Here is a 25,604-nt window from a genome sequence, read left to right on the forward strand (position 1 = left end):
CCTCACCAAAAAAAAAAAAGAAAGAACAAAAGAATAGTTTTAAGTGGATTATAAATATTTCTTGGTATTAGAGTTAATGTTTCAGATGTTTTGTGTTTTTGGATTTTCTTGGTGGTGGTGATGGTTTTTTGCTTTTTTGCTTTTTCAGTCACTGTAGTATTGACAGATAATTACATTGGTGGGCAGTGATGGAGCCAGGCTAGAATGAAGTTTATTTTACCTGGTTTCTATTATAATGATATAACTTTTAGAAATTTTTCACATCCATATGTCTTACAAAGGTCTAACTAGTGTAGATGTTTTTCTCATAATTCTTAAACAATATATAGCCACTACACTTAATTTTTTTGGATGCAGGGCTTATGTCTTGGTCAGCATTGTATCCCCAGTGCCTGGTACATGTTAGAGTTTATATGTTTCTCTTTTTCAATTCAAATACACATTTTTCTGAAATGACACTGTGTGCAGTGCAGTCAGGCAGTCTCTTCCCCCAATATGTCCATTCAACCTTCCTGCCAAGAATTTGAAGAGGAAGAGGAGAGTTTATCTGGGAATAGTGATTCTCTGGCATATTCACCAAAATGAGCAAACTGTTTTGCCTCAGAGAACAAGCAAAGAAATCCAGGCAGGAGTTACCTGAGTTCTAATTGCACACATACAGACTAAAACCTCCCAGGAACTCAGGCAAGGGAGCAAAGCAGTAGCAAATTAGAATAGGATTACTCAGTTTAAAAAGCAAACAACCAGAAGCCTTTTTTCCCCCTTGTGGTCTACAATGTTGCCATGCTAAAATTATGCCTATTAAGATGGGAATCCTGTTAAAAAAACAGACTCACTAGTTTTCTACAGAAAATAAATTTTCTATATTCCAGTGGTGTGCTTTTGCTGAAGTTTAGAACCTTCTTGTAGAATGATAGGGAGGCAGAGTAAAGGCCAGAGCTAAAAGGATTTGAGTCAGTACTTGCTCATTGTGATGGTATTGAGGCTTTCCTTAAAAGAGGCTGAGTTATTTCTGAAATTTAGCAGATTCTGGTTTTCTTTGGTCCTGTGGTCATCACCTCTTTAGGGTAGTGTCTTCAGATGTTGTTCCTTCTAGTACAGTTGCTTATGCGTCTCTATCATATTGTTTGTTCAGAATTCTCTCTACCTGCTACAGAATGTTTCACAGTGAGCCATGTGCTGACTCCTCAATACTAGGAGTTGTGAACTCTGGGAAAACTGCCACCTTGCCGGCTGAAGTGGAAGAATCAGCATACTGGGCTTTTATCCTGGCTCTCTGCTGTGATCATATCTGGTATTAGTGTAGGGAAGACCCAATTATTGGACCCAGAGCAAAGAAGACCAAAGCCTTCTTCAGTGTGTAACAGGCTCACAATGGGAGAGTCAAAGAAGGCAGAGATGTTTTTGCATTGTCTTAAATTAATATATACATTTTTAATTGAGGTGCTTTTTATGTAAAGTGAAATGCACAGATGAGTTTTGACAAATGTATATACCTATGTAACCAACACCGGAATCAAGATGTAGAATATTTCTATCACTCTCAGGATTTCCCTCATACTCCATTCCATTCAGTCCACACTCAGGCAACTACTGTTCTGATTACTATCACCGTAGATTAGTTTTGTATATTCTTAAACATCATATAAATAGAATCACATAGTGTTGCTTTTTTGTGTCTGTCTTCTTTCATTCAACATGCTGTTTTTGATATTCATGTTGTTGTATGTCTCAGAAGTGCATTCTTTTTTTATTTCTGCGTACTATTCCATTTTATGAATATATCTATTTATTTATCCATTCTCCTTTTGATGAATATTTGAGTTATTTTTAGTTTTGGTTGTTTTGAATAAACCTGCTATAAGCATTCTTTTACCAACCTTTTTGTGGACATCTCTCTTGGGTAAGTACCTAGGAGTGTATGTGCTAGCTCGCAGGGTAAGTGTGTGTTTTTGTAAGAAACTGCCAAATGGTTTTCTACAGTGGTGGTACCATTTTACAGTCCCACTGACCATGTATGAGAGTTTCAGTTGTTTCCTATTTTCACCAACCTTTGGCGTTGTTTGGTCCCTTTAATTTTAGCAGTTCTTGTGGATGGAAAGTTGTATTATGATTTTAATTTGCATTTACTTGATGGCTAACATTGTTGAGCACCTTTTCTGTGTGTTTATCAACTCTTTAATATCTTCTTTAGTCAACTGTCTTTCACCCATTTCTTCACTCAGTATTAGAATGATGAATGACTGAATTAGTACATGAATGACTTCTGTGATTGTTGACCTTTCTCACACCGATTTCAGCTTTCATATGCAAACCTGACACCCCTCGAGCTCCAAGCCAGGATGACAGCACTGCTCTGCCTGAAAGACCTGTAGGAGGGATCTGTTGGCTCACTCATAGGGTTTCTTTTCAAAAGTAGACTTCAGTCTTGAACTACCACAAAGAAATAGAAATATCTGGTAACAATTTAAGATGGACACTTAGGTTTTCATATTTTGAGAATCTGTATTCATCATGCTTTTTAGTTTACAGTCTACAAGAAAAGTTATTGAATATATTCTGGGAAATGGAAAAATTACCCCATGAATTTTGTATGTATTTGTTGGTTAATACTTTTAGAAATTATAGGAAGTAATAGAATATATGGACAGGAATAGAGTTATATGGAAGTTGAGTGTCACTTCCTGAAAGTGGAAAAAGCCTATTTATTGTCTAAATATATGCATTGTTGTATCCCTGCATTTTAAAGCTCAGCATTATAACATACTTGATATGTGATGTCAGTTAACATCAAAAAGAGGAAAAAAGCAAAAGTAGTTCCTATTTTCTTCATGGAATTGGAAGATGAGACATTTGAAATAGCAAACATGTCCACTTTTCCAGCCTTCTACTTCCTATAATATATATAAAATAAAGATAATTCACAATATGTTAATCAAATCAGTCCTCTGTGTTCAAGCTTGCCCCTCTGTCAACCTGATAGTTACTGCATTTCTTTCTCTTACTATGTTTCCCAACTTTTCCCTAAATGTCTCACCAGTATTTTCTGCCCTTTTTATAAGTGGATGGGGGAGGTCCTTGTATTCAAAACCTGTGCTTGCCATTTTCAGCAAGTTCTGTGACATAGAAGAATAGATGAGTGAGGGAAGGTGACTTACATTGTCAGATAGGGTTGGCAAAGGGCGGGCAAAGAAATATGTCAACGAGAAGGAAACATCCTCTGCAAAGATACAGACATAGGAGAACAAAAAGCATATTGGGAGAATACAAGTAGATCAATATTGTTGGGTAATGTACAGTTTAAGACAAACCAGTGTGTATTGAAGATGGATAGAGGTGAGATCAGATTAGGAACATCTTGTGTGCTGTGTTTAGGAGTTTCGATTTTTATCCTATAGTAGTTTTCAGAAGTTCTGCAGATTTACTCAGGGTTGCTAGTTCACTCTGTGTACAATGTTCTCTTCTCCCCTCCTACCTTCCTCCCCCACAAGCTCTCTCTTTATCTGTTTAATATTTTTTCTTCATTTGAGCAAAGGATTCAGCATGTAAAAAGTTTGGAAACTGTCACTTGGGTATTGACATTCCATGTTTTGGCCGGAGTGTAGAGAGTAGGTGGGAGGGATGGGAGACAAAAGAGAGAGAGATTACTAGGGATGCTGTTCAAATAGTTGGGGCAAGAGACTGATGGTATCTGCTTATTAAATAGTACTTAGAGAAGTGGGATTGATTGTAGAGCTACTTAAGAGGTAGACTTAGGAGGACTTTCTGATGATATGAGTGGGTGACAAAAGTGTGGGGACAAGGCAAAGGTGGTTTGTAACAGATGATGGGAACCAGAATGATGTGCAGATTTCTCCCCCTCCCTTTTTTTTTTTTTTAACTTTCAGAAAAGTTCCAGGTATAGTACTAAGAACTTATTTTGCCCCAGAACCATTTGCTGTTGCCGGTGTGATGCACCATCACCCTCAAACAATTGATTATGCATTTCTTATAAACAAGGACATTCTCCTGCATAATCACAATATAACCACTAAAATCAGGACATGGGCATTGACATGTTAGATTGTCTATTCCTTAGACCCTATTGGAGTTTCACCAGTTGTTCAAATATCTTGTATAACAGAAAGATTCCATTCAAAATCGTGGGTTGCGTTAGTTATCATGTGTCTGGAACAGTTCTTTGATCTTTACTTTCATTCCTTTAACACTTTTGAAGATTACAGGCCAGTCATTTTGAACAAAGACCCTTAATTTGGATTTGTCTAGTTTCCTCATTAGTGGATTCAGGTTATGCATCGTTGGCAGGAATATCACAGAAGTGATGCTGTCACTCATTGCTTCCTATTAGGGAACATAATTTCAATTTGTCCCATTACTGATGTTCACTTTCAGCCTTTCTCAATCTTTTTATGCTGGAGGAACATTTAAAATAATTTTCTGATCTTGGGAACCCCTAAATAAAAATTATTATATCTACAGCTTGTGGTACATTAGCTCAATCAGTAAGTTAGATATAAAATTCATTGATAATTTTCAGTGCCCTTTTGAGTTGAGAAGCTCTTTTTCTGTGGATCTGTTTATATTGGCAAATTCATTAGCTTCTTCTTTTTGTGTGGTTCCCCCTTCCCACAAAGGATATCAGCTCTAATACAAGTTAGTAAAGCAGATAGAGGAAACTCCAGTTTTTTTCTTTTTTTAACTTTACTACTTTTTTTTTTAAGATTTTTTATTTATTTATTTATTTTCCCCCCAAAGCCCCAGTAGATAGTTGTATGTCATAGTTGCACATCCTTCTAGTTGCTGTATGTGAGACGTGGCCTCAGCACGGCTGGAGAAGCGGTGCGTCGGTGCGCGCCCGGGATCTGAACCCCGGGCCGCCAGCAGCGGAGCGCGCGCACTTAACCGCTAAGCCACGGGACCGGCCCACTTGTTTTTTTTTTTTTTTTCACCTTAACCAAATAGGCCTTAACCACAAATTTCTACTATATGATCTCCAAATGAGATATGGTATTTGCAAGAGTAGTTTCCTCCCATATTTAAAACTAAAAATGGCGTTTTAGCCAACTTGTCTTAGGGGAAAATACAAACCCCTGGTAATTAAGCTTAGCTTACTTTCCTTGAAATTAATCTCTTTTATCTTTTCATAAGTTTTGCAAACTCATGAGAAATGTAATAAATTTCATGTAACAAGCTTAAGCCAAAATGGAACTTAATTTTTCTTAATGTAGGCTCAGCAGATTTAATTTAAATAAAGGTTGTAAATTGATTTTAGTTAATGTTATTTACAACATGAAAATTTATTGACAGTGCTGAATAGTAAAGCTACTAAAACCCTAAGCCAAAGCAATATGAATAAAAATATTGCCTAGACACAATTTTATACAAGACTTTGAAAAAACATTTCCTTACTCAGTGATACGATCAGGCTGAAATGTAGGCCTAGCAATTAGAAAATTATTTCTTTTATAGGCTCATATATGCATAAATTGTTATTTTTGAGTCTTAAAAATAAGAATTATATTTATCCCTTTACTGCGAATTTACCTCTTTAGCGTAAAAATTGTTTGCCTTGTGTGTTTGGTTTTTGTCTATTCAGGGTCAAACATGGGATAAGCGAACACACACAAATTTCCTTTTCAACTGAAATGAGACCATTTCTTAGCTTATTCTTGATTTTCATTAAATAAGAAAAACATTGTTCAGATGTGTCAGAAGTTGAAAACTGCAGCATAATGTTCATTGTTTTCCTGTAAATAGTAGAGTATTCTTTTCTTCACAGAAATCCAGAATTTGGGACAGATCAGTAAAACTCATCTTGAATGTATAAGACTGCAGCTCTTCCTTTTTTCTCAAGTCAAATTCTCGTAATCAGAAGATTCAGAAAAAGAGTTCTTGCTCAGTGATACACTTGTGTTGAAAGGGAAGGAAAATTAGTTCAGTTTTTTTCTGCAGCTTCTCCAGGTGGTTTCCAATAAGACTTGAGACTTAATGATAACCCTTCTTCGCTCAAGCCCAAGCAGCAGTAGAAACATTTCAAGACTTCTTTTTGGAACGTAATGTTTTCCAAAAATGCATTATCCCTTTAAATCCAATAATCTTGTCCTTTGAAGTCAAAAACCTTTTCTTCATACCTTACAGAGACTGAAGAGTAAGTGCTGTGTTGGCTAGTTTCTGCAACCATTCCTCATCTTCAGAGGATTCAACAAAATCTAGCCTCTGTTGTCTTAAAAGGAGTCCTTTCAGCTCAAGTACCCTGTTGAGAACTTTTTCTCTGCTAAGCCACTGGGTTTCTTTATGTAGTAGGAGATATTCTTTAAACATTCTGGAGTAAAATGACCTTTGTTTAATGAAGTTAACCATTTTCTAGTGTCTTCCAGAACTTTTTTATTTCATCTCAGGAGTTTTAGACACCTGTACATGGATGCCTTCTGTGTCAATTCAGGTCCCCAGAGAAACAGATGTCAAGACAAGATTTGATGTGCAGGGAGTTGGCTATTGGAGCATTCCTACCACGCTCGGTCATTTGCTGGGAGAGGTCTAGAGGAAGCATGGCCAGGTGTGAATGTTGCAGTGAATTCCAAGGTAGCTGGGGGCTGTCAAGCAGCTCTGCTCTTCATAGGAGGTTCTGTTGAAATATTGGAGCAGGGCGCCACTGTGGCCACCATACTCTCCTTATCCCATTTGGGCTTTGACACTATCCTGCTGTGTGGACACCTTTTTTACTCTGCTCATGTTTGATGCCACTACCTAAATGTATGTTCTCATTCTGCTCTGCCTTTGACATGCTGGGCTTCTCCACTGTATGGATCATTCCTTACCCTTCTCATAGTCAGGCTTTAACACCCACGCTTGTCTGCCTGTCTTTCCTCCCACCATCTCCCACATACAGGGAGACCCTCCTCACTCTGCTTGGACTGACCCTCCTCTGCTGGACTGCCACCTTGCCTCCCACACATATACCTAACTTGCTTGGCTCCATCTAATAGCGTTAAGACTAAATTGTTGAGGGAGGAGATAGTAGGAGGAACAGGAAGAGCCATTCAGGCTTCTTAAATCTGCAGCTGGCTAGAATATGATTCCATTCACTGAGACAGAGTAAATCTGAGAACAAATTTGGGCCTCAAAAGTTTGGGGATGTGTGTGTGTAAACAGGAATTTGGTGGGGTTTTTTTTGTTTTTTTGTTTTTTTTTGAGGAAGATTGGCCTTGCACTAACATCTGTTGCCAATCTTCCTCTTTTTCTTTTTTTCTCCCCAAAGCCCCAGTACATAGTTGTATATCATCGTTGTAGAGATGTAGCTCTTCTATGTGGGACGCCACCTCAGTATGGCTTGAGTAGGTCTGCGCCCAGGATCCGAACTGGCGAAACCCGGGCTGCTGAAGTGGAACGTGTGACCTTAACTGCTATGCCACCAGGCTGGCCCCAGGAGTTTGGGTTTTAAAATAATGAATTTGCGGTGACTGTGGGACATCTTGGTAAAACTAATAGGCTCAGTAGAGGAGTTTGGTGGGAGGTAATAGAACTGGTTGTCATTAGCTTCTATGTGATAGTTAAAACCCTAGGTTTCAAAGAAACTGTGAGAGAAGGAAGGAACTGGCAATGGAGAATAACAACAGTGCTGCCTGAGGGATGATACCAAGAAAAGGATGATACCAAGGGAAACTAAGGGACAAGAGAGTTATAAAGAAGAGGGAGTGTTGGTTCAACAATGTAAAAAGCTACAAAAATGGTAAAAGATCCACTGGGATTTAGTAACCAGTTTAAAATTTAGTTGTAATGAATGGAATAAACCCAGATTGCAGATATAGTGAGTGGAGTTGAATGGGAACAAGGAATTAAATTTTTCCAAAACAAAAATAGACATTGTAAGTTAAATAACATAAAAAATAGAAGTGTTGTCATGTGGACTGAGAAACAGTGTTTTGCATCCTTCCTAGTAAGGATATATATGGTTAATGAGGCAGGTATATTTAAATTATTCAGTTCAAAACCATAAAACTTAATGAATACTTGCTGCTTGTATGGGTACTTGTATGATGCTCCCCATATTGTTCATTTTGTGTTGATTTTATCTACATTATGAAGGATCTGCTTAGCCAATTTTGTAGTCCGTGGAAGATTTTCACCTTAAGTTACATGTATGGTTTCCCAGTTAGCTGCAGTATAGGAGATGTGGAACTAGAATTACTCAACAAATTATGTGCTTTTGAAGTATTAATCTTTTTAGTCACATATTTTTTTATAGCCTGTGCTGAAAATAGCAAGTTTGATAAAGAGAAAAAAATGATTTTAATGACTAGAAGAGGTAATTTGTAAATAAATGTTAAGATATTAGATTTATACTCTAACAGTTTCAGAAGTACTACAAGTGAGTTGTTCAGTACAGACTACAACTTTACAAAATGTGTTTAAAATAATTGATATTGTGTTTGTGACCTGGCTTGAAGTTCTTCTTTGGTGAAGAAAGTATGCTCAGCGCATGACTGGCTTTAAAAAGATTTAATAATTATTTACTCAATAAACAAATATTTTGAGGACCGACTGAGGCAAGCATTTTTGTAGGTGCTGAAGATAACAGTGATGAAAGAGGAAAGTCTCTTTCCTTATGGAGCTTAAATTCTAGTGGGAGAGGCAGATAATACATGAATAAACACATAGATAGAATAGATAGGCACTTATTATATAGCAGGCACTATTCCAGTGCTTTTATACAGTGCTGTGGAGAAGAGTAAAGCAGAGCAAGGGGAAAAGGGAAGGTGATGTAAAGGAGTTATTATTTTAAATAGGATGATTAGAGAAAGTATCATTGATTAGGGGACATTTGAACAGAGTGCTGAAGGAAGTAATGAGAAGAACCATGCAGACATATGGGGGAGAGCTTTCAGACAGAGGGAATGGCCGGAGCAAGGGCTTTGAGATAGCAGCATATTTTCTTCTTGAAGAAAGAACAAGGACAGACAGAGTAGAGCAAAGTGAAAAAGAATAGTCGAATATGAGTCAGAGTAGTGGGATGTATATAGACGATATAGGGCTTAGCAGGCAATCATAAAAAAAATTGATTTTTATTCTGAATGAGATGGGAAGGGCTTGGTGGATTTTGAGTAACAGAGTGATGGTAAGACTTACTTTTTCATGTATTCCAGATACTTACTATTAATCAGTTTGACCACAGTCATTAATAAGTAAATTATTAATTTGGGGTATAGAGAGTTCATAATATGAAGTTGAAGTGTTAGTAAGTAATGTGATCAGAAGAGGACTCTTGGTGATTAGAGAGGCTCTTTTAGGATTCAGTGAAAATCCTAAACTGCTTGCAGAAGGTGATTCTGAGCTTTGTGTTATCCTTCCCAATAATGAGTACAATTTGGTTTATTTTCCTGCCATCTATGTCTTAAAGCTTCTTAATAACTTTGTAATGGGTCATTCCTGCTATGTAACTTGTGAAAATGTTAATATTGTACAATCATTTGGAGGCTTTGACAATTTGCTGAAGTCACCCCTTGCTTTATTAATGTAACCAGTACTCCTCAGTGTCTACTATGATTTCAAGGTCAGTCTTGGCCTTGGTGTCTTCTTTTGAGGCTTGCAACTCTAGTTCACTCTGAGACAGGCTTTTAGAGCTCAATTTGTTTACCGTGTGTACTATGTCCACTTTAATTCCTTTAAGCATTCTAAAATAAGCAGGTCATATGGTTTTGAATAATCAAAAGTCTTTTGAAAAGCATGTTTTATGAAAAATAAATTGATCTGAAGTGCCACTAAATCAACAAGGTATAGTGACTAAAAGTTACCCTGGATTTTCTAGGACTTGAGGAAAGTCATGGAATAGTTGTCTTTTATCTCACTAGCCTCATTTTTGAATTTTTTTGAAAAGCAAAGTTATTATTAACACTTCTCCTTGATCCTGGGAGTTCGCTATAGGCATCTCTCCCTTTAGGTACCCTTAGGTTTGGACCTTTCTGGACTTCACACTGTAGTGAAAGATGCCGCCAGAAGAACCCTGTTCTCCCAATTTAAAAACAGGAAAAGTGATGCCCCTCCCCCCTTTTCTTTCTCCAGCAATTACTTTATACAAAGTTCAACTTTATTTTTTATGGGCTATCGGAACCTTTGATTTATTTGAAAAATTTAATGATAAATATCTGTATTGGAGCTTTTACTTTCTTTGATCATTTATCATTTGTTAAATTACTGGAACCATAATAATAGGTAATGCTGTGGCTTCTTCATTGATATCTCAAAATACTATGTGAATCTCGCATTCCAAGCAGTGCTCTGTCTAAAAGATTTAGATAAAGTACATACAGTCTATCCTCATTATTTGCAGATCCTGTATTTGCAAATTCACCTACTAACTAAAACTTATTTGTAACCCCAAAAATCAGTACTCGTGGTGCTTTCACAGTCATTTATGGACATGTGCATGCACAGAGTCGCAAAAAATTTGAGTCACCTGATACGTACAGTTCCTATCTGAGGTCGGACAAGATGACACTCTGCTTTCTTGTTTCAGCTCTCATACTGTAAACAAATGTCCTTGTCATGGTTTATTTAGTGAAACATTTTTCACTAAAAACTTTTTGTTGATTTTGCTGTTTAAAATGGCCCCCAAGCATAGTGCTGAGATGCTCTCTAGTGTTGTGATATGCCTTATGGAGAACATACATGTGCTAGATAAACTTTATTCAGGTATGAGTTTATAGTGCTGGTGACCATGAGTTCAATGTTAATGAATCAACAATATATATTAAATAACACATCTTTAAATAGAAATACACATATAAAAAGATTATGTATTGATCACTTGGCAAAAATGTTGTGACCAGAGGCTTGCAGGAACTTAACCCTGTATTTCCCCTGGGAGCAATAGTTCAGTATTTGTGGCAACTTAATAGAACACAATTACTGTGAATAATGAGAATGGATTGTGTTTAATGAAGTTGTAGAGACTTTAGGTATCTGAAACATTTCATAATTCTCTTTCTCTGAAATCATTGTTTTAGATCTGTTTAAATACATGCATACAGAGTTGTAATGTAAAATCTAATTTTACTGTGGGTTCTGGTCGGGTTAAAAGTCATTGACTTGTAAAGAAACATTTCTAAACGTTATCCTCTAGAAAATTAATATGTGCCTGAAGCATACTGAGTGCTCAGTAGGTAATTATTTTAGAGTAATAATCTTTGAGCATTGTACTTATTCTGGTTTTGGAAAAGAAAGCACTATCAATGTTAGAGAATGATATTCTTTTAGGATTTTTATCATACGTAGTTATGTAAACTGAGGCATATGACAGAAAACTCAGTTGAGTGTCAATTTCTGGTCCCTGCTTTGCTTGAAGCTACAATCTTGAGAAAGTTACTTAATCCCTGTGTGTGCTTTGTCTGTGAAGTGAGGAACTTTTTCAATTTAAAATTTCTATGTTTTTCTTTTATCGGTATTATTCCTGACCTTGAATCATTTCCATTTTCATCATGCCCAGTCGTCAAGGAAATCATATGTCAAGATGTGTTAGCCCTCAGATTTTATTTAACTGACTTCAAGTTCAGTCTCACTAGTTACTGATAAAAACATAAGTTGTGTATTTTATATAGCTTGACATTATATACTTCTACTGGTAAGAAGAAATAAAAGAGCATGTTCAAATTTTACATTGATTTGCCTATTTTTTTTTTTTAGGATATAGGATTCTGTTTGTTGATGTTTGTGTGTCATATGCCTCAGTGTCCTAATCATACAAAAAATTTTCTCTAAAAAAGTTTAGCATTAGAATTGTGAAAGCAAAAATCTGCGTTCTTTTGTTCATAGTTCATTTATTAACTTTTCCTGTATGGCAGTTTTAACTTTTCGATCAGGATATTTAATTTTCTTTTTTATGTGGGGCTTTATAAGCTATATTTAAAAATATTTTTCCTCTCCTTAAAAGTATTTAGTGGGGGCCAGTCGCATGGCCTAGTGGTTAAGTTTGGCATGCTCTGCTTTGGTTGCCTGGCTTTGATTCCCAGGCATGGACCTACACCAGTCATCCACAGCCATACTGTGGTGGCGACCCACATATAAAATAGAGGAAGATTGGCACAGATGTTAGCTCAGGGCGAATCTTGCTCAGCAAAAAAAAAAAAAAAAAAATGTATTTAGTAGTTGATTCTGATTTCCTGTTAATTATTGGATAAATACTTATTATTTTAATTAGTTCATTAGCTTAAGAGATTATTGTTAGAAAACTAATTTCCTAAAAGTATTGTTTTTTGTTTAAATTTATAAATATTGAAGAAAATGAAATTTTTTCCCTTAGTTTCTATATGTTCATTCCCATTTTCCATTCTCAAAATGGATCAGAGAAATCCAATCCAATATATACACTACTTGGAAAAATTTTTATGTAAGTCTATCAATTAGATATTTTCAGCCTCTTCAGATATTCTGGAATTCCTGTAATCTGACTTTTAGCTCTGTCATTGTATATTTTATATTGGCTACACTTTAAATCTGATTCATCTACTTGGATTTACCATTTTTGACCAGGTCTGTCTATAAGAATTTGTATTATTTTGAAAGCTATTTCTATGCCACACTGTAAATATGAGAGTTGGTTAACTTGATTAGCTTAAATCAAGACACTTTCTTCTCTGTTCCCCGAAGATAACACTAAAGTTACACAATGATAGTGATTTGAATTGTTGTGATTCATAATTGGTAACAGAAATATTCAGTGATGACCAGTACTGGTACTATTTTAGAAATGCCGGTCATAAACTTTCTATTTGTTGGTAGGTTGGCTGCTTACCAACAGTCTCCTCCCTTCTTTACACACATTCTTTATGATTTGTTTTATGACCTTTGTTCTCTCATCTTTTCACTTTGTAAGTTGTTCTTAATACGTCATTTACCTGTTTCAGTCTTGTAAAAATATGCTTGTTGGGTTGCGCACACAAAGAGCAATTTGTTTGGGGCCTGCAATATCCCAGGCAATGTTGTTGATTTCATGCTGTTCTATGCATAAACATCTAAGGGAAAAGTGTCCTTGTTAGCATTAGGAGAGCTAGACTTTAGATACAGTTGCTAAAGCAAGATTTTGATTCTCTTTTTGAAGAAAACCTATGGATAGCAGATTTACCTTTATATATGTTGGGATACCATCTATGTGTATTCATCTGTGTAGGTCAGTGTTTTTCCACGTTATTTTCAACCTGTTTTCCTCTGATGTTTTCATAGTTTGTCTTTGAATATACTAGCCAGTGAGATTTTTATCTTAATATTTTGATTACCATTGTTTTCCTTAGTCTTCTGAAAACAATGGATACATTTAACATGCTTTTTCTAAGGAACCCTACCTTCTACCTCAAATAGAAATTTTGTCTTGTGCTTGACGGAGTTGTAAACGAGAACCACTTGACTTTTAAAAGCCACATTTAATATATATTACATTATGGTTTATTGATTGCATTTGATCATCAAAATCTCATGCACCAAGGAAAGTTCTCTTCCTCTCTCCCTAGAGGACTATTTCATACCTCTCTCCTCAAATTCCTAACACCTCCTCTTCCAAGGTCACTCTCAACTTCCTACTTCCCAAGATCACCTTTCTTCCTACTTTACAAAGAAAAAGGAAAAAAGTTGAAGGAAGGAGTAGGGAACTTTACAAAGCAAAAGAAACAAAGTTGAAGGAAGGAGTAGGGAACTTGCAAAGACTCCCACTACTATAAAAACCCACCTACTTTCAACTGTTTCCACATTGAGAAATATGGTAAAAAGAAATAACTTTAAAGTACCTAATACCACTCTGCTTTTCATCTCTTACCATAAATGAAATATCTGTTTTCCTAACTAAAACTAGTTATTCCACTTTTGAATTCTTTCTCATCATCCCCTTTTAATTACTTAAGGACATCACTTTACCATTTCTTCTTTCTCGATTGTATTATCAACTTTTTGTTTTGTATTGCATCATTCCTGTCAGCGTACAGATATACTGCTAGTTCTCCAATCTTAAAGAATCAAAAATCTTCTTTTGACCTCGTTTTCCCTACCAGTTACCACTCCCTTTCTTTTGTTCCCTTTTGCAGCAAACTCCTAACTTGTCCATACCCACCATCTCTATTCTCTTTTCCTAGTCTCTTAAATCTACTTTAGTCAAACCTGAACTAATAAAAACTCCTATTACTAGTGACTTCCATGTGCTGAATCCAGTGGTCAGTTCTTTATCGTCATCCTACTTGATCTATCAGCAACAGTTGCCATTGTTTGCTTTCTCCTCCTGGATGTGCTTTCTTTGCTTGGCTTCAAGGATACCACTCATTCCTGGTTTTCCTTAGTCGTCTTTACTGGTTACTTCTCTTCTTTAAGAGTGTTGGAGTGCCTCAGGGCTCAGTCTTTGGAACTCATCTCTTTCTACACCTGTGCTTCTAGTGTAATTAGAATTACAGAATATTTTCACCCTATACTAGAGCTTATTTCTTATAAAGCGTAGATTATAGAAAAGAAAATGAAATATTGCTATTTTAAAACTATCTTTTGGACTTTCTTGACCCCATTTCAAAGCTTGCCGTGAGGACTATGGACCTTTGGGGGATCAACCATCTATTGGCCAGGGTTGGAAAAGTACATAAGGCTGCTTTATCTAAAGCATTGTGATATAACGTAGTTACTTTTATTTATTTATTTATTTTTGTGAGGAAGATCAGCCCTGAGCTAACACCCATGCTAATCCTCCTCTTTTTGCTGAGAAAGACCGGCTCTGAGCTAACATCTATTGCCAATCCTCCTCCTTTTTTTTTTTCCCCCAAAGCCCCAGTGGATAGTTGTATGTCATAGTTGCACATCCTTCTAGTTGCTGTATGTGGGACACAGCCTCAGCATGGTCGGAGAAGCAGTGTGTCGGTGTGCGCCGGGATCCGACCCCGGGCTGCCAGTAGCGGAGCGCGCGCACTTAACCGCTAAGCAACGGGGCCGGCCCCATAACGTAGTTACTTTTAGGGCGTGATAGAAAATGGGTACTGTATTTCTCATATCTCGTAAATCTTAAAAATATTTTTGAAAGGAATTTTATATGAACTTGTGTAATGTGTTGCCATTATTTTATGTAACTCTGAACACGTCCATATAGATATTTGCAAAGGATGAAATTTAAGAAGGAACATTATGAAGATTCTATATCAGATCAAATTTTAGAGCCTGTATTAAAAAAACATAAAAGTAAACATATATGATATATAAAATTTGAGAAATACGGTAAAAAATAAATTTAAAGCACATATAATACCACTGCCTAAATACAGTTTATATTTTGAAATATTGTCTTCTAGTCTTTATGCAGCTGTGATCATATAGTTTCCTGCATTTTGCCCTTAACATAATATAATACAAACATCCATGTTTTCACAATTTTTTTTAACGAACATCATCTTTAGAGATTGCCGTATATATATATATCTCATCTCATGAATTCCTTTGTCTTGAACATTTGGATTTTGATTATTTTTTATTTACATTTATTTTTATTTTTTGCTTTTGTGGATAAAGCTGCAGTGAGCATCCTCTGCATAATTTTTTTTTCTGTTTTAGGATTATTTCCTTAGGATAGATTGCCAGAAGTGGAGTTACTGGGTCAGAGGGTATGAACTTATGAACTTTTTTCCTTTTAAAAAAAATTTTTTTGTTGTTTATTTGCTGTTTATTTTATTTATATTCATTGTGAACAATGAAAATCATAATGACTTGGTACATGTCCGAAAACTGTGTCTAAAGGCAAGATTCTCTGATCAGAGAAGTTTGGGAAATTTCTAAAGTAAAAAATCCTTTTTATCTTGGTTTACCTCAGCATTTCCTGAACTTAACTGAGCATTGAATAGTTTTTTTGTGATATACTTCTTAACATATTGTGGGAGTTCTACAAAGGGTATAGTTTATGAACAGATGTAAAATTTAAAACTGTTTTATTGGCTAAATTATGTTTTATTAATCAAAGCAACTAAAACTATAAAACTTAATTCTAAAATTATTTCTAAAAAGGAGATTAAAATAAAACTTTACTGTATGATTTTTGTGTATGTCTTTATAAAGTCTCATAACTTTTCTAATTTGAATTCCTAAAGAACATCTTAATGCCTCAGTGGCATCAAATACCTTCTACAATCTTTAATGAAATTTGGAATATAGACATAGAACATAAAAGTAGAAGATAATGCAGACTGTAAAAACCTTTCTGTCCCCCTCATTTTTCCCTACAGAATGTGAAAAGCTTTGCATCTTCTGATAGTCTAGCCAAGGTTCAAGAAGTAGCAAGCTGGCTTTTGGAAATGAATCAGGAACTGCTCTCTGTGGGCAGCAAAAGACGACGAACTGGAGGCTCTCTGAGAGGTAACCCTTCCTCAAGCCAGGCAGATGAGGAACAGATGAATCGTGTGGTAGAGGAGGAACAGCAACAGCAGCAGCACCAGCTAAGACAACAAGAGGAGGAGGAGCACACTGCAAGGAACGGTGAAGTCATTGGAGTAGAACCTAGACCTGGAAACCAAAATGATTCCCAGCAAGGACAATTGGAAGAAAACAATAATCGATTTATTTCGGTAGATGAGGACTCCTCGGGAAACCAAGAAGAACAAGAGGAAGAGGAAGAACATGCTGGTGAACAAGATGAGGAGGATGAAGAGGAAGAGGAAATGGACCAGGAGAGTGATGATTTTGATCAGTCTGATGACAGTAGCAGGGAAGATGAACATACACATAGTAACAGTGTCACAAACTCGAGTAGTATTGTGGACCTGCCTATTCACCAACTCTCCTCCCCATTCTATACAAAGACAACAAAAGTGAGTATATTAAGTCTGCTGTTCCACCTGAGAAATTTTACATATCCATATTAATTTATAATGCAACTTTCCTCATGGTCTTTGTATTACTGCAAAATTAATCTTCAGATGTATAATAATAAAAAAGTAATTTTTATTTTACAGGAGATATTAGAAAGTATTAGAAATAGAAATATTGATAATTGGACAATCTTATTACAAATGGAGGGAGGGTAAATTGATCCTATTACTATGAAAAATCATTAATATCAAATTTTATTATAAATTTTGTCCCAGGGACAGGGGTTAGTAGGTTGTGTGCAATGGAGAAGGTTGGGGTGAAATATGATTTATGTAAATCAAGTAGTGAAGAATCTTTCCTTATTTACCAAATGCAGCTGGTGGGGTGGACTGTATATTCACAGGTGTTATTCCAAGGCACAAGTTACTGGAAGTTACTTCAAATTAGTTTTCTTATAATGATTAAAATTTATCTTTTGTAAACAATCTTCTGTTCATTATGTAATTAAACAAGATAAAATTACACGCTGAATGTTAATATTTGGTTGTTGGAGAAATCTGAGTAGGTGTTTTTAAAAGTTAAAGTACTAGACACTGACGTATTTAAGATTATTAAAAATTTTTCCTACATTATAAATGAACAAGAATGCACGGTGCTATCTTCACTGCTTGCTTTCATCTAGTTATTTTATTAAAATTAAAACATTCAAGAACACCTGAAGAATTGGTTTTTCTTTCTGACTTCATTTTAGTGGAACACTCCATTTACTTCTCAAAGGGATTTGACTATTTACTATAGGGTAACCAAACCATTTTGGTTGATATTTGACTGTGAGAGGTAGGAGATGATGTGAAGATGCACTTAGATTCTCAACTTTGTCAAGTTTCTGCCATGACTTCCCTTGTCTGCCGTTTTCCTTTCCTTTCCCATTCCTGGGAGACAGCTCTGTTGTGTCTGCCTCCTTATCTCATTTAGCTAGTGGTAGCCCATGGAGTTAGCCATAAACATGTTTTAAAAGGTGGACAGTTAGACATAGGAATCTTATCAATGCAGGGATTTGGTGATTAATCCTGTGCTGAGAAACAGTTCGATTGGATACAGTCCTTTAAGGCTATGCCAGAGATTAAGGACTGAAATATTGCAACCAGTCATACTGTCACTGCTTCCCAGTTGTTATCTTTGCTACTGGATAGGCAGGGAGGTGCTGAAACGTTAAAGTCTGTCTGAGATGGAAGAAGGAAGTGATTGGGAAGCTGCAGTAAATTTGTAATTGCCAGTGCTTGTTCTTTGGGGTGGCATGTGGGCTTCTTTTCTCAAAACATTCCTGGATACTATATCACTTAAAATTGTGGTCATGACAAGGGGCGGGGATTGTGGAGAGAAAGAAGAAGTGTTATTTCTCTCACTACCCAATCTTTGTATTGTATTCTCTCTTCTCATCAAATTATAATCAAAATGAAATTGTATATTTTCTGGGCTTTGCTTCAAAATGATACCGGAGGGAAGAAAAGGAAGGAGGGTATAGATTGGCCGTGAGTTGCTAATTGTTGAAGCTGGGTTACAGGAACATGGGGGTTTATAGGTATTATTCTTTGTAGTTTTTAAGTATGTTTAAGGTTTTTCGTAATTAAAAAAACTTTTAAGTTGTAAGGAGTATGAACACACACACCCTCCACAAAATCATAACCAGAGTTGGAAATAGGAGTTTTTTTTACATAACTTGATCTTGTCGACTAGCTGCTAAGTCAAGTAAGTACTGACTTCTCCTCTATGTTGAATTTTATTTTTTCTGTATTTTGGTGCTGTTGAAATTACAGGAAATTCAGTAAGACATTATGTGCTTTTCACTGGAGTCAGAATTTATTTTAATCAATATTTTAGACAATGTTACTATCTAATGGTCTACTTAAAGAAGAGAAAGTAAAAGGAATTTATACTCAGAATGAATGAGGTATGTAGCACAACTTCGGTGTTTTTTTCTTTCAGGCTTTTCCGCTCATAGGTCTTTATGTTTGCATGCTTTCTGGTTCTTTATTTATCATTGGAAAATTAGATAAAAATAAAGAATATCCATGTGGAGTAAACTTATGAGTTTAACGATTCTTTGGAAAGGAAGATTTTAATTTAAATAAAAGCTTACTTATTTTACAGACATTAAAATAAATAATGTCTGTAGTAGTTTATCGTCTTACTCCTATTTCTTATTTTTTAAATTTCACAGCGAATCCTTGATTTAGCCCATAAACAACATACAAACAAATTTAACTTCATCTCCTTTAATCTAACGTGACCTGGAATGAAATATCTTAGACACTTGGTTTAATACTTGAATTATCTATATCATTTTTGCCTCAGCTTGTGAAACTTAAACTCTTTCTAAAACATGTTTATCCCCAATTCCCCTAGCCTGTCTGCGAGTTCAGATTTTATTTAGTTGATTTGATCTGAGAAGGAACTGGCTTCAAGTAGTGGTTTTCATCCATTTTACCATCCCTGTCTCAAGGTGTTGAAGCAGTGCTTTGAATCTCAGCTGATGGCTCTAACACCAACAGCTGCAGCCCTGCTTCATTGGTAAGTCTCAGATCTTTTCTAGTGCAAGTTGCCCAGCGTATATACCCCATCTCTTGATCTCTCTCTCTCTCAAGGTTACTATATCAAAAAAGGGAGTTTGTATCTCTCCTCTTTTTTCTGAGAGTTCAGTTGGAGCAATGGGAGTCTAGTATTTAATTGCATTATCTTAAGAAAGAAGTTTAATCAAAACTAAGCCTTGCTGAACAATGCAAAGCTATCAATGAGTTCAACCACATTTTAAATTAAAAACAAGAAAGCCAGCTAGACAAAACGTATCTTTTTCCAAAAGGAGAAGTCGTCATAATGTTCTCTAGGAAAACTTCCAGTACACAGGTTTGACAGGTGCTTTATCCTTCCTTTCCCTTCAAGATGAAAGTGTAAACACAACTTTTAGATATGTCTTGTATAGTTATATAGTTACCTCTTTAAAAACAAAGTATACTGAATTTAAGCCAGCTTTCTCTAATGGCTCTTGAGTCATGAATACAAATTATTGTACTGTACATACAAGGCCGCAGGAGTGGACTGAGGACTAACAACACAGGGATAGATGTGTATATACGTTTATGTGTATATGTATACATGTGTATGCCAGTGTTATGCTTTTGATACATTGCTTATTTTGAGGTCATTTACCTTCATAAACATGGCAAGAATAATGTAAAACTGTTTTCCAAAGCAGTGATGCCCTTCTACAAAGTAGATTTCAGTCTGAAATTGGCCTGTTTTCTTTTTTGTCCATTCCCGAAACTGTTCTTCAGGATCATTCCCAGAATACTTCATTTTTCAGCGTTTTAAAAATGTCACCTATTACTGTGTTGCTTAAAAAGAAAATGTCAGTCACCCATGTGTATAAATCTTTTTAATATGGTAAATAGGGAAAAGCTCTCACTGTTTCAAATACTTCATTTTGGAGCAGCTTTAAATTCTTCATCATTATAAACATAAAGCGCTTCTAGAGACATTACCCTAGGCCACAGTTTCTTTCAAGCTGTTTTAAACTTTGACTTTGAGAGGCATAGAGGTATAATAATCATTTTTAAAATCCCATTTTTTAATGTTAATATAGGATTAGCCCTTTCTAGTTTTACCCAGCATACCTTTCAAATGTTATTTTTTGGCAGTTTCCTAAACACACTCTGTGGACAGCTAGACTTATTTATATGTCATTCCTGAACATGCTGTATATGCAAATATGATATTAATGAGGAAAACTATTTTTGGTCCTTCTTTGCATTAGTTTTTTTCTTTGAGAACTATCAAAACTTTTAGGACAATCTTTTATTTTTCCCCCTCCTAGTCACCAAAGATTTGTTCTTAGGGGAGCATATGGCAATAATATACATTAGAAATTCTGGACTATTCTAATGTTAAAAGTCAAGGGTTTTGGCAGTCAAGAATTGGTATTTATTAAGCCCATACTGTTTGCAAGTTCCTATGACAGATAAGTAAGCTGAGGTTACAGAGAGGCCAAATGATTCACCCAAAAATCACACTATAAGTGACGAGATTTTAATCCAGATCTGCCTCATTTCAAAAAACCCCTTTTCTTTCCATGTGCTATGCTGCCCTCTATGGTAGAATTTGGCAAACACTACTAAACAAGATTTTCTCAGCAGAACTCTTAAGTCTGTTTAGGTTCCAGACTGGAGTGTGATGGCTTTCTAAGACCATCACATTTGAAATCATCAGAGCTACCCTTTAGAAAACACAGAGAGCTGAATTAAGTGCTTTTGTTTGTTGGTATTTAACAAACATTATTGAAGGGATGAGAGCTTGAGGCTGAAATTGTAACAGGAAGAAATGACAATGAAGTTTGAGACTGGATAACAGATATCGTTCTGTCTCGAGTCCATCAAACGTGCTTCTTAACCAGGGGTTTTATGCTAGCTATTTCTGTAAATTTGACTAGTCTACCTGCAAGTTCTAATGTCACCTTGCTTCCCTAGATAGGAATGCTCATCTCTTCAGTTTTAACTCCCTCTGTCAACAGCCTTATGATATTAAAAAAACTTGTTTTCTGAAGAGATGCCCACCCATACTAAAGACTCCTTTTAGATGTTTTATGCAGACTATCAACTCATTTTCTACTAAAATGAAAAGCAAATGAGATTACCGTTAGGCCAGGTGTTGTATCCTCTTGTTCTTTTCATGAATAGAACCATGTTTGAGCACTAATTTCTGCTGCTTCCATGTCTGTCTTAGTACCTTCCATCTGTGCCCATGTAACTTCATTCATTACCTCAAATTAGTATATTTTTTTTCCCATCTTGATCGTTAGATTTTTTTTCCTGGTAACTAAGCCATTTTTAATCCTTTTTGCCTCAAATAAGAAATAAATATTTCTTAAGTGTATATATTATATATTATATGTATTCGAAGAAGCAGTATATTTAGTGTCTAGGGGCCTAAGACATTTTCTTATCTCTAGGTTCGGAGCAATAGAGGGATTAGGCACAAGGATCACTAGCCAATTAGGGGATCACAATAACAATTTTGTTTCTAATCCACCATCTTCCAATCACTCCCTGAACCAGAGCTGCTGGGAAACTTTGTAGAACAATGTGGCTAACATCTGAAATCTAACAGGGCCCTAAATTCTCTTCTCTTGTAGGTATAGTTCTAGAGAGTGATGGCTGCTTCAGGAAGTGCCTAGCCTTGACTACTTGTAAGGCAAAGAAATTAAGTTCAAATTCTGTTAGGTATAGACATGTCCAGAGAGCAAAAAGTACTATATAAGGTAGTCATCTTGAATAACATCCATTAGCAAACGTAGCCCAGTGAATAGCTATGCCTGCTACCTTTGTGAAGGAGGAAAAACTGGAAACATTCATTCAGTCCAGTTGAACCCAGTTTTAAATGTGGGGAGGGGAGTGGAAGTGGGGGAAAAGGGGAACACTGGAGGACATGAGTTTTCCCCCGGCATAATAGAGTGATAAAAGCTTTTTAGATTTGGGCTTGAATTCTGATTTTGCCACTTATTATATGACCGTAAGTATGTAATCACTCATTATATGGCCATAAGTATGTATGTAATTGTATGACCATAAATATGTATAAATTTAGTTCCTTGAGCCCATTGTTGCTTCTCTGCATTGTATAGTTCATTTGGTATTACCTTGTGACTTTTTTTGTAAGTTTGTCTTGAGTTGACATTTAATTCTTTTATTTTTTTTTTTTTTTAGAAATTTGATATATTTGTCTCTAGTGCTGATTCAGGTTGAGAGTTGCAGATTCACAAATTGTAATGTGGGCAATTCTCATTTCGCCTCTTAAGATGTACCCAGGCCAGACTCTAAATTATAAATAGGCATGCCATTTAAGTTTAGTTTAAAACTCAGATATTCAATATAAAGATAGTTATGTTGGAGAATATTATAATACAATTAGCAGTACTAGTGTAAGACTGCCCTGAGGAAAAGTTAAAATCCCAATTTAGGAACTTTATTGCTAAGATGCAGAAATCAATTCAAGGCAACTCATACAACCATTAAAAATCATATTTTTAAAGAAAATTTAATAACAGAAAAATGCATACAAATATGTTTACTGAAAATGTAGGATTCAAAAATATGTATACAATATGATCCTAATTATGAAGCAGACATACATTATATATATGCATGGAAAAAGATCAGAAAGAAGTAAGCAAAATGTTAGGAATTATCTCTGAATGTGGTTGAAATACTTCTATTTTTTCTCATAAACTTTTCAGAATTTCCCCAGCTTGCTACAACAAGCATTTATTACTGTTGTTTATGAGGAAAAAAACTATATCTGCTAGAAACCAATTCTTATTCTACTTAGTCTTTTTTGATAACTTCCATAATATATAATGCTCTAATGGAAGATTGGATAAAAAGACATCCCTCACAAGGAAGGGCATTATATAATGATCTTTTCATGAAAATGCAGCTAAATATAGTGGAAAAAGCAATGCCCTCTTTAAGAGTTCTTTGTATAACCAATTCTTCACATCTCTAGGACTTAAGTGCCACCCTGGCAATTCTCTAAGATCAACTTACCACCACATTATTGGAAGAGTAATAGTTAGCATGGTGGTATCTTTCTTTGTTTTTAAGACATTTATTTCATATGTGGTTTCTTTAGAGAGTTACTCGAAGTAGCCTTGACAACGCTTTTGGTTCCCCATGACATATGAATGTCTTTCATTTTAAACTCTTTCTTTGAGCAGTTTGATGGTGTGTCTTTTAAAACATAATTCGAAAGTGCTTTACCAGGAAGTCACCAGTGCTTTCTCCCCCTCCCCTATTCTTAATCTCCCATTTCTTCAGACGCATTAATATATTTAAACTGCTTAGGTTTTCTATCCTAGTTTTAAGTCTCTTGAGATAGAATCCAAATTGGAGGAAACCTTTGAAATCACCAAGTCCAAACCTGTGCCCAGTGGCTTTATCAACAGACTTGGGCTTGAAAATGAAGTCATCACTAGGGAATACTACAGTGTGAAGTAACATTATATTTTTAGACAGTTCTTTATGTTGACATCTGGTATTCTTCTTTGGTCCTTGTTTTTCTGTCTAGAGCAGGGACAGCCTTTCTTATAGGAGAAGATTGCTGTCATATTCATCCATAATCTTTTCTCTAGACTGAATGTCTTCAATGTGATTTCTGAGATCATGAGTCTGGTTGCTCTTCTCTGGACAAATTGCTCTTGAAGTGCTGGGTCCTGTAGTCAACATGGTGCTGCTGAGGTACAGTAGAACCCGACTATCACCTATTCTTATTCTGAACCTCGTCAGTGCAATGGAAAACAGCATTGATAACAGTGATAATAAACCGTTTATTGAACACTGTTTACTATGTGCTAGGACACAGTGCTGAATACGTATATCAGCTCATTTAATCTTAATAGTTTTGTTATATAGGTTCTAAGTTTTATCCTCATATCGGAGATGAGAAACAAGTGGAGAGAGTTTAAGTAATTCATCAGTGGTCAGTCAGCTGGTAAGTAGTGGAGCGAGGATTTGAACCCAGATCTCATTCTGGGTCCAGGTTGCACTCTTGTTAAAAATTGAAAATTCAATGATATACTATTAGTAATTTTGAGAGGAGGTGGGCTGTGGAATAACTCATAAAGCCACCACCTGGACATCTGTTTTCATGCCCTCCAAAGCACCCCAACTTAGTCTCTGCTCCCATGGTATATTTATTATAACTCATATCACAATGTATTAAAATTGTTTTTCTGCCTCCCTCCTATTCAAGCCTTTTATTTATCTTGCATCATAGTATTTATCATGTATAAGGAACCCCAGTACCTAATAATTTGTCAGTAAATAATTAGTGAATAAATTTTTCCATATTACTTGCTAGTCCTTGACCACATGACTACATATTTTGGATAACCAGGGTCAGTGTATATACTATTTTGCATTCTGGCTTCTTGCAACAACCACGTGCAGGTTTTTCTGTAGGCGTAAATTTTCAACTCCTTTGGGTAAACACCAGTGATTGCAATTGCTGGATTGTATGGTTTAAGAGTATGTTTAATTTTGTAAGAAACTGCCAAACTTTCTTCCAGAGTGGCAGTATCATTTTGCTTTACCACCAGCAATGGATGAGAGTTCCTGTTGCCAGCATTTGTTGTTGTCTGTGTTGTGGATTTTGGCCATTCTAATAGGTGTATAGTAGTATCTCATTGTTTCAATTTGAAACATGACATATGATGTTGAACATCTTTTCATGTGCTTACTTTCCATCTGTTTTTTTTTGATGAGGTGTTTGTTTAGATCTTGTGCCTGTTTTTAATTAGGTTGTTCATTTTCTTATTATTGAGTTTTAAGAATTCTTTGTGTATTTTGAATAACAGGCCTCTATCATATTGTCTACTACAGATATTTTCCTCCAGTCAGTGGCTTGTCTTCTCATTTTCTTGACATTGTCTTTCTCAGAGCAGTTTTAAATTTTAACGAAGTCCGGGTTATCAATTATTTCTTTCATAGACTATCTTTGGTGTTGTATCTAAAAAGTCATCACTGTAACCAAGGTCATCTAGCTTTTCTTCTATGTTATCTTGTAGGAGTTTTATAGTTTTGCTTTTTACATTTAGGTCTATGATCCATTTTGAGTTAAATTTTGCATGTGCAGTTTTTCCAGCACCATTTATTGAATAGACTGTCTTTGCCACATTATATTGCTTTTGTTCCTTTGTCAAAGATCAGTTGATTATATTTATTTAGGTCTATTTCTGGACTCTC

General features: G+C 35.7%; 1 protein-coding gene across 3 annotated transcripts in view; it reads left to right on the forward strand.

Annotated features, from left to right (window-relative positions):
* Positions 1–25,604, forward strand: part of FBXW7 (F-box and WD repeat domain containing 7) — a 228,190-nt gene that overhangs the window by 121,214 nt on the left and 81,372 nt on the right. For 2 of the 3 annotated variants that reach the window (XM_087437536.1, XM_087437537.1), the window contains one exon: positions 16,230–16,811. In XM_087437536.1, coding sequence (XP_087293662.1) covers positions 16,299–16,811 — 513 coding nt within the window. In that variant the 5' untranslated portion in view covers positions 16,230–16,298. Of the gene's footprint in view, positions 1–15,564; positions 15,615–16,229; positions 16,812–25,604 lie in introns of all 3 variants that reach the window. The other variant, XM_014780212.2, reaches the window with a different exon arrangement.

The sequence above is a fragment of the Ceratotherium simum genome, chromosome 12, assembly GCF_057802395.1.
Source record: "Ceratotherium simum simum isolate JZ-2026a chromosome 12, ASM5780239v1, whole genome shotgun sequence".
NCBI lineage: Eukaryota > Metazoa > Chordata > Mammalia > Perissodactyla > Rhinocerotidae > Ceratotherium > Ceratotherium simum.